At 48.4% G+C, this 14,323-nt stretch overlaps 1 protein-coding gene across 20 annotated transcripts in view; it reads left to right on the top strand.

Annotated features, from left to right (window-relative positions):
- C2CD2L (C2CD2 like) overlaps positions 1 to 14,323 on the top strand; it is a 44,867-nt gene that overhangs the window by 16,752 nt on the left and 13,792 nt on the right. For 8 of the 20 annotated variants that reach the window (XR_015278893.1, XM_086861227.1, XM_086861224.1 and 5 more), the window contains 5 exons: positions 1,293 to 1,394; positions 2,039 to 2,172; positions 2,672 to 2,954; positions 4,366 to 4,554; positions 12,272 to 12,372. Coding sequence is in view for 19 of the 20 variants with exons in the window: in XM_086861227.1 (XP_086717353.1) it covers positions 1,293 to 1,394; positions 2,039 to 2,172; positions 2,672 to 2,954; positions 4,366 to 4,554; positions 12,272 to 12,372 (809 nt within the window). In the remaining variant the exon portion in view is untranslated. Of the gene's footprint in view, positions 1 to 1,292; positions 1,395 to 2,038; positions 2,173 to 2,671; positions 2,955 to 4,180; positions 9,024 to 9,649; positions 10,049 to 12,271; positions 12,373 to 14,323 lie in introns of those variants that run through there. The other 12 variants (XM_086861230.1, XM_086861229.1, XM_086861228.1 and 9 more) reach the window with 5 other exon arrangements.

The following is a 14,323-nucleotide window of genomic DNA, read 5'->3' on the forward strand; positions in this document are numbered from 1 at the left end:
ATACTCCCATGGCTGCTCATGAAGGCAGCAGCAAAACCGTTTAGCCATCACATCCGGTTATTGCAGGTTCACGCTTTACGTGTTGCTTGTGGTGTGTGGGTCGGAACACAGGCCTCCTTGCTGTTCCCCTAGAGTCTTTGTGGCTGCCTGGAAACTCTTGTGTAGCCCGAGGGGAGAGAATTGACGTAGCTCTGCGTCTGGGGGGAGGTGAGGGAGGGATGAGCCTATCGCACACCCTTTTGGTGGTAGGAGGTCTAATGCATATGCCACCACATAACCTCTGCATGATGTCAGGCTGAGTGTTTAGCCATGCTTTCTCTAGTTTCTTCACTGCTAAAGAAGTTAGGTTGAACATACTGAATGTGAGCCAAAAGCATGTTGACCTGGCTTACTAGGGGTTGTTGCTGCTTGTGGTCTGGCATCCTGGTGGTGCTGGATATTCCAAGAGGTGGGGCTGGAAAATTACACGAATGAGGTATTGCTGTGCGCCTGCTTCACAAGGTTGCAGCCCAGCAAGGCAACCTTGTCCTGGGCTGCATCAAAAGAAGCGTGGCCAGCGGGTCGAGAGAGGCGATTCTCCCCCTCTGCTCCACACTTGTGAGAGTACTTGAGTACTCGCCTTGAGTACTGGCCCCCCAACACATGAAAGACATGGACCTGTTGGAGTAAGTCCAGAGGAGGACCGTTAAGTTGGTCACATACCTGGAACACCAACCTGTGCAGAAAGGCTGAGAGAGTTGGAGATGTTTAGGCAAGAAAAGAGAAGGCTCTGGGGAGACATTATAGCAAGCAGCCTTCCAATACCTAAAAGGGGCTTACAGGAGGGCTGAAGAGGGATTTTTTACAAGGGCATGCAGTGATAAGGCAAGGGGGAATGGCTTTAAGCTGAAGGAGAGTAGATTTATATTAGCCATTGGGAAGTTTTCTCCTCTGGGGGTGCTGAGGCACTGGCACAGGTTGCCCAGGGAAGCTGTAGTAGTTTCCCCATCCCTGGGAAGTGTTCAGGACCAGGCTGAATGGGGCTTGGAGCAACCTGCTCTAAGGGCAGTCTGGCTGAAACTAAGTGATCTTAAAGGTCCCTTCCAACCCAAACCATTCTGTGATTCCGATTTTTTCCTAGTGGGCTTCTTACTGCTTTGCTGCCTCAAAGCCTTACAGAGCTGCCTTGCAGGCTCTCCGAATTGTTCGCTTGAGGTTTTTTGGGGTTGTGTGTAGGGGGCACAGTATGATAGAATAGTCGTGTAAGCTTTGTTTCCACTTACCGGTATCTCGGTGTCTCTTTTGCTGTAAAGATTCACCATCAAGGTCGCCTTCCAAAGTGGAAGTGACTGAAAAGAAGACAACAGTGCTTTTGGAGACCAGCTGTCCTCACGGCCACTTGCCCAGCGGTAGCTGTAAGTGCTTGGAAATTTGAGGCTCTTACTGAAGTAACTGTGTTCCTTAGCCTGTTGTAGAAAGTGGCAGTCTAAATGCAGTTCCCTGAATTCACTTGCCTTTTCTGCTTCAGAGAAGGTCCAAGTGCCTGAATAAAGTTGGGGGCAGAAGGCTGGTGGTGGTGATGTGGGGGATAAAAGACATTCCCCTTTGACTATCCAGTCAATGACTACGAGTGTTTCCTTGCTCAGCAAGAACTTTGCAGGCTATCTGGACCCAAAGAACTTTGCTCACCCTGCACTTGGGGCTCTGATTGTGTCTGGAACAGAGCACTGCAGATGTTTTGACAGTTTGCTGCCAAAGCAAGCTATTGGAAGTCTATGTTGGGCGAGGGCTGGGGAGGGGGGGGTAGGGGGGCAGGGGTGTATTTTAATTAGATGCCTGGTGGGAAATTAAACTTGTCAGGTACCTGAAAAAGCCAAGAGCTAGCTATACAGAGCTTCCTTCATTTTGATTATTTGGACAAGTCTGTCATAAACTCTGGGTGGGGAAGCTATGTTTGTGTGCATGTAAGTTGCCTGTTGCAGGCATTGCGGTCAGAAAGCAACCTTTTGCCTCTGCTGAAGGTTGCTTCTCCAAGCATTGGTATTTTTCTTGTGCTCAGGGGATAGCCATATGCCCAACGGGTTGGATCCGGTGGCCGAGACAGCAATCAGGCAGCTAACTGAGACGAATAACAAGACTGCTAAGAAGACACCAACAAAACGTAGTACACTGATCATCTCAGGAGTGTCCAAGGTCTCTGGTAGTTAGGAGCTGCATTTCCAGTCTGGGAGGTTGTTTTTAGGGACGTGTGTGTGAAACTAACCTGTTCTGTAGGGACCAGTGTGGGAAGGTTCCAGCACAGATGACTGGCTTATCGGAAGCCTTTCGCTGCTTCCCAGTGAGCATTAAAAGGTACCTCGCCAGTCTGCAGGGCAGCTGCCCGTGGAAGTTCACAATGGGCAGCTGCAGAAAGAGATGTGGCTGTCATAGCTGGTTTTGAACCTTGTGGAGACTATAAGGAGTTCTCCATGAACTTGGCTGTGGGAGTGAGGGACGTTCAGCGGAACACTTTATAATCAGCCACGGTCCAGTATATTTCAGCCAAAGAGTGACCGTTGTCCATTGGTGCCATCTAGCACCGATAATCTGAACTAGGCCATGTGCCTATGTAGGTGTAGGTGGAAGTAGGGAGATGAATGCAATTCTTTTGATCCTGTCTTCGTGTCTGTCTGCCCCTCTAACCCCCCTTCAGGTACCTATTGCTCAAGACGAAATGGCACTTTCTCTGGGTTATGCTGCATCTCTGGAGGCCACAGTGTATGGGGACTCTGAGGCAGAGGGCACAGCTGACCAGATGCACGATTTTACCGAATTGTCGCAGCCACTGGAAGCATCACCACTGGGACAAAGGGACAGTCAGGAGCTGGATGAGACAACGCGATCAGACATCTCTGAAAGACCATCCGTGGAAGATGTCGAGTCTGAAACTGGCTCCACGGGAGCCCTTGAGACAAGGAGCTTGAAAGATCACAAAGGTAAGGATGCACTGTTAGGTAGGGTAGCTAACATGAGCCCGTAACATTAGCTGTACCACGAGGACAAAGTGACATCCAGGTTCCACCCCCAAGCATGGGGTCTGCAGCCACCTTTCGGCATAGCAAAATGATGGAGTCTGGAAAAGCCTGCCTTTCTTTTGTGTTTTTTCCACTGGAATGACTTGAAATGCCTTCATTTGTAGGTGTCTGATTCCTGTAGCATTTTAAGTTTCTGTGCCCTCTTATATGGGAACCCTGTGCAGCCTGTGTATTGCAGAGAACGCCTTTTCTCTCCCTGATCTCCAGATCAGGTGCATGTCCATAAATAATGATTTATCCTCTGAATTTGGCCACCTGTGGTATGGACGTGGAGGCTGCCCAACAGTGTGGATTGTATGGGCCTTGATTACCGTCCTTCCTTCTCTGCTACTATCAAAGCAGCTAGTACCCCTGACCTGTCGTACTGTAAGATGTCCACACAAACTCACTTTTTTTAAATGATGGAGTGGGCTGCCCCAGCCTAGCTCCTGTCCCGGCCTTCCCACACATTTATCAGTTAGGTGGATGGTGCACCTTGGATTTCTCTGCTTCTGACTTACAAAAATAAATGCAAATAAAAATCTTGATTATTTGATCTTGATATTAGAGTGGGACAAATTCTGAGGAGTTGTACCCTGTCACAGCTAGGTATGATTTGAGCTGTGGAGACCCCCTTTTTGAACGTCGGTGGGTAGAAGGGTGTGCAACCCAGATTCTTGAGAGAGCTAGTGGGTGGGGAGCGAGAGGGAAAATGGAGAGCAAACCCCCTCTGTAGGAAATACCATTGTAGTGTTATACAGTGTGCAGGTTTTGGATGTGTCTTTCTGAGGTTGAAAGCAATTTGCATCTCCATCTTCTGCTTGTGAGAGTCATAAGGAGCCATTGGCATTATGTGCCTCCAGACTGGGCACATCATGAAAACACGGGCAGTTTTTCCAGGCACTGGATGACAAAGTTAATCCCCGTGCCCTTGAGAAAGACTGGTCTGAGAGGCCTTTTCCCTCTCATATGTTCCTCTCAGGGTCTTCAGGTTCAGTTGATCTCGCTTGTTTTCCATTCATATGAGTCTTGGCTTTCATTTAAAATGCTGCACACTTCCACTGAGGGGAGGACATTGTGTAAAAGGAAGTTTACGTAGAGGGGTCACGAGACAGGATGTTTAATGAGGCCGCTTGTTGGTATTGCAGTCTGTCATGAACTGAGACACTGCCTTGCGTTTGGAAGCTGGGATTAGCCACTGTGCTGTGTATTTCTGCCACTCACTGCGGAAGAGGACTGCTGCATATCTGAGAATGGCTGGATATGTTACTGTCCCTGAAACCTGCCAGCGCAGGATGTTATCGTGGTTTCCGTCTCCTTCCTGTCTCTACAGTTAGTTTTCTTCGGAGCGGTACCAAGCTCATCTTCCGGAGAAGGAGCAAGCAGAAGGAAGTGGGCCTGAGCCAGTCGCACGATGATTTGTCCAATGTCACTGCCAACTCCACCGCCAGAAAGAAAGCTGGTAGCTTCTCTCACCGCCTCATCAAACGCTTCTCCTTCAAGTCTAAATCCAAACCCAAAGGTAGTGACAACACATCAGCTGGTGAGAACTGAAGGATGGAGAAGCCCATTGGAAAGATTTCTCAGAGATTGTTTTCTAGTCTCTTGTCTTCCCACTCCATGGTATCTGTGACTTGCAGTCCAGTTCTCTCCAGTCTTGGCTGAGGGAAGACACCCGAGTGCTTTATGCAATTTGGGGAGTGGAGGTGGCAAGCCTGGGACTTAGGACGTTTGGCTGCCTTGGCTTAGCCTTCTCTGTGTGCTGCACCCCACTGTGCTCGCCCAGAAAATCCAGGTGGCATGCTAATCCCCCTGGGGGTCCCAGGAACTGCAGAAGTGAGTCCGTGTGTTTAGGTGTTTGGTATCATCAGGTGCCTCACGGAAACAGGGGCAGGTCTCTCAAATGGCAACCTTCAGAGTTAAAATCAAGAAACTACTGGGTTAGCTACAGTGTCGAGAAGTGTGAGATGTAGCCTCACTCAGCTCTTCTAGTGGCAGAAAATGATGCAGTCACTGATGATCTAAACGCTATTACTGCTTGTGTTTGGTGCAGAGGCTGTAATCTGAGGTGTGCTGCAGGGTGATGCGTTCCTGGGTCGTGAGCTGTCAGAGGACAGCTGTCAGCTGTCAGAGTTGTGGTCCTCTATCTGGCTTTGCCATTGGAACAGTCTCTGGTTCAGACAGCACTGAGGACCCCCTGTTTTTCTGTGCTGTGTTGGTGAAGGAAGAAGTCTCTAAGAAGGAGGAGGAAGCTTTAACCACTGCACAAACTTTTGTAGAAGCCTGAGCCCTTGCAAGAGTGCCTGGTCAGTGCTGTCGGTTCTGCCACCCTGTGCAGCCACCCTGTGACACAACACTCACTCCTTCCACACTTGTGTTCTTGAACAGGGAAGGTCCTGTACTGAATGCACATACCAGCTATTGTAAGAGCAGATCCCTTACTCTTCGGGGTGGTGGGGATGTTGCCAAAGGGCTGCCAGGCTGTCTTCCAGACCTGCCGAGCATCCAGTCTCGAGCTGTCATGGTTCTCGTGCCGAGGACTGGCACTATGCTGGGGATGGATGGCAAGGAATAAGGCAAAGAATGTAGCGAAAGGCAGTCTGATGGGGAGCCTGAAGGCACATGGCAGAAAGAAGCAAGAGTTTACATGTGTCACAGGTGGGTTTCCTTTAGTAGAGGGAATCTTTCTGGATTGTATTTGGCATTTCCTTTCTTCCTGCAAACATGATCCACCCCATTAAAACAGGGCATTTCTGCAGCAGGTATTTGCAGAGAGCAAGACATGTGCAGGGGATAATAGAATCCCTGTGCAGGAGGAGACTGTCTTTCTAGAGAAACATTTGTCCGGTCTCCTGGCCTGTACACATTTTATCTGTAATATCCCCAGAAGTTCCCTTCAGATAGCACATAACAATGCTCTTTGAGAAACACTCATGCCCTGCCAATGTGCCTGGTTTGAGAGAAACCTCCTGCTCTCCTGTGGGTTAAGGAGGTGTGACAGAGGGGAGGAAAAACCTCACAGAAGAGCTGCTTCCCAGGCCTGACTGGATTCTCTAGCTCTGCTCTTCTGTTAAGGGTATCTCCTGTGGTGGTGTCTGTTGCACTTCCTTATGCAGGATGGTGCCAACTGAAAAAGCAGTTCTCTTGATGACACGGGTGAAATGTGTTTCTTGGAAGGACAAACCTTCCTGATTTGCTGATACTGCTGCCATGTGCCATTTCCAACGACCAGAACGTGTTTGGTGTGCTGCAGATAAAGAATTTACAGGTGTCTGTTTCTTGCATGTTTGTACATGTTTGTACAGATGGGGACCAGAGTTACCAAGGGCTGTAACTGAAAGTGCTAGTGTGTGCTAGGAGGAGGGACTCTTGGCTGTTTTTCCTGCCAATTCCTCACATGACTGGGCATGTATCAGTCCAAAAAATCGTGTTGGTTCAGCTGGCTGACCAGGAATCTCTACATCTGTTTCGGTCTGGGAGTCTTTGTTGTCCCCAAGCTCTGACACGTCTTTTATCCTTTGTTTTTTTCCTTGTCTGCATGTCACCGTGGCTTTGTTTACACTTCCATGCACTACGGATGTCAGAGAACTCACTGTTTGTCACTGAGGATCATTTTCCTTGATGCGAGTGACTGGTTTGCACTACAGTGCCATTGGAACTTGGGCATCTGTAGCTTTTCCTGTAGCAATCCAGCCACTGCTTTCACATAGCCTTCTTTTGCTGGGTTGGTGCAGTGCTGTCACGTGCGGCGCTGTCCTTCTCAGGCAAACTCCTGTTCCCAAAGTGCTGGAGTTTGGTTTCAATTTGGTATTCTCTCTTGCACCACCCCCTTACGACTTGTAGCTATGACAGTACTTTATGTTCCGTTTGTGTATTTTATTTATTAGTTTTAACACCATTTCAAGGTACTAAGCCTTGAAGATTTGAACCCAGACAGCACTGCTTCTCTGGTGAGAGACTCTGAAGCCTTGCAGTAGCAATGCTGGTGTGCGTGGAAGAGCCTGTGGCTCTTCAGTTGTGGGTTAATCAAGGACCTGCCATGAGTCTCATTTCATAGTCCTGTGTTCTTTAAAATGTAAGAGCAGCTTGAGGTGTCTTGGTGCAGAGTGGCTGCAGGTGAACACTGAGGGTTCACCACTGCTTTTCAGAATCAGGGATCTGAGGCTCGTGTACACAAGGAGGACTGTGAGGGCTAGCCAGTGTTGTCCTTGTCACTGTAGACTGGAGGCAAGAAAGGCAGAATTTCTGTCAGACAAACACATACGTGGATTCTCGACCAGCGTATTTTGGTCTGGCATGGAGGAGGAGGTAGGAAAGGGAGTAAAACAGAAGCTCGAGTTACTCACTGGCCTTGGGGACCCTTTCTAGCCATGTTAAATGGGCAGTTCCTGTCATAGGTCCATGGCATCGTGCCTGTTTTGTTCCAGGTTTGTTGGCCTGCCAGTGACTTGCACTGGAGGTACAGTTTTTGATTTTGAACTTGGTGTGGCAGAAGATGCCTGCACTGTGTTTGGCAAAATGAATGGCACATGGGAAGCATGCCAGTAGGGGCATATCTTCCCTTGAATTTTTAGCAGTGTTTTTTCCACAGACAGTAAATTGTGCTGCAAATCTATATCTGGTTAGACAGCTTGCGAAGGAAAGGGATGCTGTCAAATGCTGACAGCGCATCCCCAGACCTTAGGTCCTACATCTGCTTGCGTTATCTAGAGGAGATGTATTCTCTGATACTTTGTTGCTGCTCAAAGTCCTGCCGCCTAGGAGTGGTATGGTAACCTTTTAGCTTCTCTTCAATGTTCTCTGTAGGTGCGGGATGTTTGGCAAGAGTGCTGTTTGAGGAGCAGAAGGATATCGGGGCATGGGTCTGCTGTGTGCATTGGAAATTTTTTGGTTCTGATACACTTCTCATTAACTGTGTTGGTCTTTCCTCTTCTTACCTGAACAAGGCTGTCCCTCTGGCCCACAGAGATGTTTTCATCCCCCAGGCAGTAGGTGCTGGTTAGTCCTGACTATGAGAGCACAGGTGGCTCTTCCTGGTTTCTCAAAGGCATGAATGGTAATGAATCCACCTTGTGGTGGAGGTGTGATTATTGGTGTGAGCAACGATTTGTCTATCCTAATCTTCTCAGATGGAAAGAGAAAGTCACATAGGTTTTTGTTCTCCAGAAGCTGCAAAGACAAAGTCCCCCGGGAATTTCCCCCCATAGAATGGCTGCTTTAAGAAACCTCTTTTGTATTTAATCCCCACTTGTGTTTCTGTCTTTAGGACAGAAGAAATGCTATTTGAAATCTAAATTTAACTTCTTCCAGATACCTGTGCCCTCACCTTGGTGCTGCCGTGTGCTCTGTTGCATTTCATAATGCCTGGGACCACAGAACAGCAGAACCCCATGAATGGCCACCATCAAACTTTTTAAGCTTGAATGATCTGCAGTTGGCAGATTGTTGTCTCAGGGTAGGCTCACTATTTGCACCTTGTGAAATTGGTCCTTGACCACATATATGGTGGAAGAGGAACAGCAGAGCAGTGGGCTTGAATGCATGGAAGGCTTCAACCTGCGTATGAGGGCCTGTGTTCCAGATGCTGTGTTTGTGCTGCTGCACAAACAGAGCAGTGACTTGTAAATGAAGCCAAAGTAGGCATTTTGCTGGGATTGTTTTGGGGTTTAGTTGCTTTTGGTTTGCTTGGAGGGTTTTTTGGTTTGTTGGGGGTTTCTTGTTTGTTTGTGGGTTTTGTTTTGTTTGTTTGTTTCCTATTTTGGCTGAACAGATTTACTAGAATTTACCTATGCTGTGTATTTTTACTTCTCTGAAGAAAATAGATTTACACTAGCTGTAAGTATGCTTGTCAGTATATTTCTGTCTGGATACATCTTCTCTCTATGCTTAGACAATGCTGTTTAGGAGTCGTGTCATCCACAAAGCCCTCAGTGTTGGCCTGTGAGAGATATCCTCTTGAGTCAGTGGAAAATAGATAAAGGAAAAAATAAAGAGAACCTCAAAACCTCAGTCTTCCGAGGGTGCCATAGGATTTTGCACGATGGATGTCTGAGGCCAGAGGAATTGGGTGCATGGATGTGTATTTGCACGTGCTTACAATTAGAGCATACTCTGCAAATGCCTAATGGTGCAAAGCGACTGAGGATGACAGTGCTGACAGATGGGACAGGAGAGCGGCCATAGCAGCTTCTGTAGCTTTCATACCCACTTCTTGCGCAGATTTCTGCAGGGGCAGACCAGAGCAAGCAAGTCCAACTCCTGCCCCTGCAAGCACCCTCGTGCTGCTTATGCAGTTGAGGGTGGGGTTTTAGGCAGCTTGACTGGAATGGGGAAGAGCGAGGGGAGACTGGCTGGAGAGAAAGTTCAGTGGAGGGGAATGTAATGAGAACTTCTTCAAACCAGAGGCATGTGCTACTTTTAGACTAGATTTGAGTGTATGGCAAATGTTTTTGTTAAGTTTTTTGGCTTTAGTGAAGCAATAGCTTCTCTTGGGTCATTGTTTGCTAAAACTACAGAGAAGTAATTTCTGGGTAGCTGTGGAGAAGCTTGAGTGTTTGGAGGGTTGTCGTTTGTGGTCTTTTTGTATTGTTCTCTCCATCCCACCTCCCCTACTGCAGGGTCACAGTGAGTCTCAGGGTGGAGTAACAGTCCCAGTGGTGGTCAAACTTCCGGCAAAGGTGTGCTTGTGATATTGCAGCTCCTTCTACAGGCACGACTGCTCCACGTCACCTTTCCTTGCTTTGTAAGGTACTGGACCAAATACCAACATGGAATTTGAATTAGCACCCTTCGTTGTGTGTGCTCTTTTGTATTTTGATGCTTTCTGTCTGGATGGATTATTTTGACCCCTGACCTATTGTTCAGGTGGGAAAGAATTGGAACTGTGTAGCTAATAATGAAAATAAAGCTACATATGACTAAATGAAGATCTTGCACCTTTATAAATCTCAAAGAATAATTCTACTGCTGTATAATGGCTGAATCTGTTACCTTATTAAACCACATGAAAATCAAAACCTGAGTCTGACTTCATACCTATTAGAGTGCTGTGAGTTTCCCTCCGCCCAACTGAGCACCTCGCGCTCCCATGGGCTGCAGCCTCAAAGCTTCCGCCAATCCCGGTGGACTGGTTCTAGGTCAGGGTTCTAGGTCAGGGTTCTACGTCACGGTTCTAGGTCAGGGTTCTAGGTTACGGTTCTAGGTCAGGGTTCTAGGTTACGGTTCTAGGTCAGGGTTCTAGGTTACGGTTCTAGGTCAGGGTTCTAGGTTACGGTTCTAGGTCAGGGTTCTAGGTTATGGTTCTAGGTCAGGGTTCTAGGTTATGGTTCTAGGTCAGGGTTCTAGGTCAGGGTTCTAGGTGGCCAATCACAGCCGCCCTTTGAATCCAGGCGCGGTCCCGCCAAGCTCAGCCCGCTCAGTCGTGGCCCGTTCCCGCTCCCCCGTTTTGCTGGGGTGCCGCTCCGGCCGCTGTCGCTTTGGGAGCCGGCGGAGCCGAGCTGCCGCAGCCCTGAGAGGTGCTGCTGGGTCCCGGGAAGGGTGGGCGGGAGCTCCCCGTTCAGGTCCCGGCCGTAACTTCACCCAAAGAAACGGGGAGAAGGGGGGGAGCGGGCGGGATCGCGGGAGCGGGGCCTGAGGGGACAGCGGGGGGTCGCGGAGGCGAGCGCGGCGGGAATGGGCGGGCTGGGATTGGCGGGCCCGGCGGTGCCTCGGGGTGTGATTGGCTGGGCTGGCCGGCCGTGGGCTATAAATAGTGTGAGCTGGAGGGGTGCGGGCATTAGTTCGGCGGCGAGCAGTGGAGAGGCGGCGGCGGAGAGGCGGCGGCTGGCGGCGGCGGCGGCGGCGAGCGGCGGCGTGAGCGATCCAGGGAGCGCCGGTGCGCCAGGACGGGAGCCCTGTGCTCACTGAACTGGGGAGCGCCGGTGAGGTCGGGCGCCATGCCCGCGTCTGCTGGGGCCAGCATCTGGGGGCTGGCGGTGTCCTGGGGCGGCGGGGCCGGTCATGGCCAATTCTTTCTGCCACGTCCTGGGCTTTTCGGGCGGCCGGAGGCGGGTGCGGGGTCTGGAGTGGCACAGGGAGACGAGCTGCTGCTTCTGCGGGACAGAGAGGAGCTGTTTTGTAGTTTCTGGATTGAAGATAATGTTTAAAATATCGAGAATAAAGCTGGGTTTTTTCGTTTTTATTATTTTAGTTTGATTTTATTTAAAATAATAACGATTTTCTTTATTACGTTGCTTTGTTTTGCTCGTTTTATTAAAATAATAAAATTATTATTAATTATAATTACTTTTAACAAGATATATTGTTATCCTTATATGTATTAGTTTAACTAAGTATTAATAAATAATGATTAAATATTATCTACTATTATTAAATACTATTTGTTAATCATTATTTAATTCAATATTTATTATTTATTAGTTTGTTATTTACTAATTATTTAATACTATTAGGTATGAATTAAATATTTATTAATAATTATATAATTAAATATTAAATATTTATTTGTTAGCTAGCTAATATTTATTAATTATTATTTATTGATTATTAATTAAATATTAAATAAATATAAATTATTAATTAATAAAATATTGATTATTTATTAGTTCATTATTATTTATGATTTCATTATTAATTAAATATTATTTATTAATTAATTCTTAAAATTAATTACTTTAGGGGCTTTTTTGCTGGATAGCTGATGTTAATTCAGTAGAGATTGTGGGGCTGGGGCTGAAACACCCATTGTGGGACCAGTGGAGACATAAAGCCCCAGGGTATGGAATAAAGACCTTGGCACTGGAATCATGCCTAAACCAATGTGGGGCAATGGAAATACTGAGGCTGGAGCTGGATAAATGCCATGGGGGAAGGGGATGGAGCTGCAGCTCAGGGCCTGCAGGAGGTGCCTGGGGGATTAGCAGCCCCTGTCTGCTGGTACCAAGGAGAGTCTGAGGGTCTGGGGGCTGGGAGGGCTCCAGGGCCTGAGAACCAGCCCAAGGGCACCTTTTGGGATGGGCTAGCAGGGGCCCAATGGCTATTCCCAGCCCCTGGTAATGCCTGGGGGGGGTGAGGGGGGGCCTTTGGGCAAGTGCTGGGCTGAGACCCAGGGGGAGGGGGAAGGTACCTGTTGGGCTAGAGGCCTCAAGTGGCCCCAAAGTTGGGCTCCCATTAGGGTGGGTAGGACAGTATCTAGAGACATTGAAGTGATAGTAATAACTGACTTGTGGCCTTATCAACAGCCCTGGGTTGCAGTGAGAAGCGGGAGCAACTTTCAGCCACCAGAAGTGGGAAGCTGAGGAGCAGGAACTCAGGAAGCAGAGCTGGAGCAGACAGAAACATGGTAGGGTTTAGGGTAAAACTGTTGTGGGGCTGGGATAAGGAATATGGAGCTGGGATGCGAACTGCGTGGCTGGAGCTGAAATCAGTGTAAGGGCGGGGATAGGGCCTTGCAGAGCTGTTCCTCCAGTAAGGATGGTCAGGTTGGGGCTGGAATGTGGGTTCAAGAGCTAAGCTCAAACCACAGAGAGCTAGAGCTAAAACAGAGATCCTGCCTGGAGAGCCAGAAAGCAGCATGATGTGGCACTGCTGGGAAGATGAGGAGGCAGAAGCATAGCACAAGAGCTGGCAGTCAAATAAAGCTTGTGGGACTGAAGCTGAAGTCACTGGGGCTGGGATGAGGACTGCTGCAAACACTGTTCTGAGGGGATAGTGACTGTACATGTGGGAAGCAAGCATAGAATGGTACACAACGGGGCAGGCTGTAAATACAGTAAAGATTGCTTTGGGGTTGGGATGGGGTTGGAGTGGCATTTCTCGGCCTTAAGGTGAAACCTCAGAGCTGGAACCAAGAACAAAGACCCTTTGTCTCAACCTGGAGCAGCTTCACCTAGCAGAGCGGAGGGAAAAGGAAGTGGATGTGGAGCTGGAAGAAGAGAGCTTGCAGTGAAATAAAGCTCGTGGGCCAAGAGCTGAAATCACTGGGGCAGGGAAGGGATCACTAGGGCTGGAGCTATAATCACTGGGGCTGGGATAGAGACTGATAGTGGTATTGACACGGCTGGGTGAGATAACTGTGGTAGCATTCATATGCTGAAATCACTGTAGGTCAGTAATATTGATGTTGGGGCAGGGTCAAAGGGCTGAGGTCAAGTGCAAAAGGTCAGGGGTCAATGGTTAAATTGGAAAGTCAGGGATTCAAACTTCAAGGGTCACATGTGAATGGTCAGTGTTCAAAGATCAAGAGTAAAGGGTCCCAGGTGCAATGTTATGGGTTAATTTTCCAAGGTTATGTGGTTCAAGGTCAATTATCAGGGAATCAAACTTCAGAGAGCTAAAGTCAAGAGTCAAAGGTCAAAATTCAGAGGTTAAGAGTAAAAGGTCAATGGGAGGTTGCCAGGGATTTGCAGGGAAGAGGAGTATTTATAAACTTTATCCATATTTCCCTGTAATTCTGGGTGTTTGGATTTCATTTGTGCTCGTCAGGATAAGCCATAAACAAGCCCCTGAACTCTGCATCCATGCGTCAAGCACTTCCACAGAAAGGCAAGTCAGCAGTGATTCTAGAGGAAAAATTAGAGGTGATGGCTTATGATCCATGGGGAATTACATTGGGAATTGTGAAACTCAAACACATGGAATTGTGGAGGTGGAATTCCATTTTCAGCCTTGGGCACCAGGAGGAGGAGAGGTGTCCTCATCCATAGCAAGGAAAGCCTGGTGCCCCAGTGTGTCAGGTGCAGACAATGAGCCGTCCAGGGAATGAGCGACAAGTTCCTTCTGCCCCTCCCCTCACCCGTAGGATGGCAACAGCACAAACTGAACTGTGAGGTTGATGAGCACTCAGAGTAGCCCCAGGTGTGAGCAGTTATGGTAAAGAATGGGTGGGTCCTGGCCGGGGCTATTTTAGGGGGAGGGTTTCTCTCACTTCGCTTGAGCATGGAGCGTGGAGCAGTTGGAGCAGAGGGATTTTTGGTGAGCTCCTGGGGGGTATTTCATGGAATAATACTGGGAGTGTCTCATAGGATCTGGGAGAACAGCTGGATACACCTGGACATGGAGCATTGTTTAAAGCAGCATCTGAGCCAAGTAAGCCAGTGCGGGTTTGCAGGGATTTGCAAAAGGGATTTTCCCTTTTGATTTCATTTTGTCGTTTGCTCCCCAATTCCCCCCGGAAGAAATGGGTATTATGAGGACAAAAGGGGGGCATAAATTGAGGGAAGAAACTCCTGTTATTATCTATTTTTACACTGGGGGGGAGTCCACCTATGATTTTAAGGGTGCTGATTGGAGGA

Source organism: Cyanistes caeruleus, chromosome 23 (genome assembly GCF_971803275.1).
Source record: "Cyanistes caeruleus chromosome 23, bCyaCae1.hap1.1, whole genome shotgun sequence".
NCBI lineage: Eukaryota > Metazoa > Chordata > Aves > Passeriformes > Paridae > Cyanistes > Cyanistes caeruleus.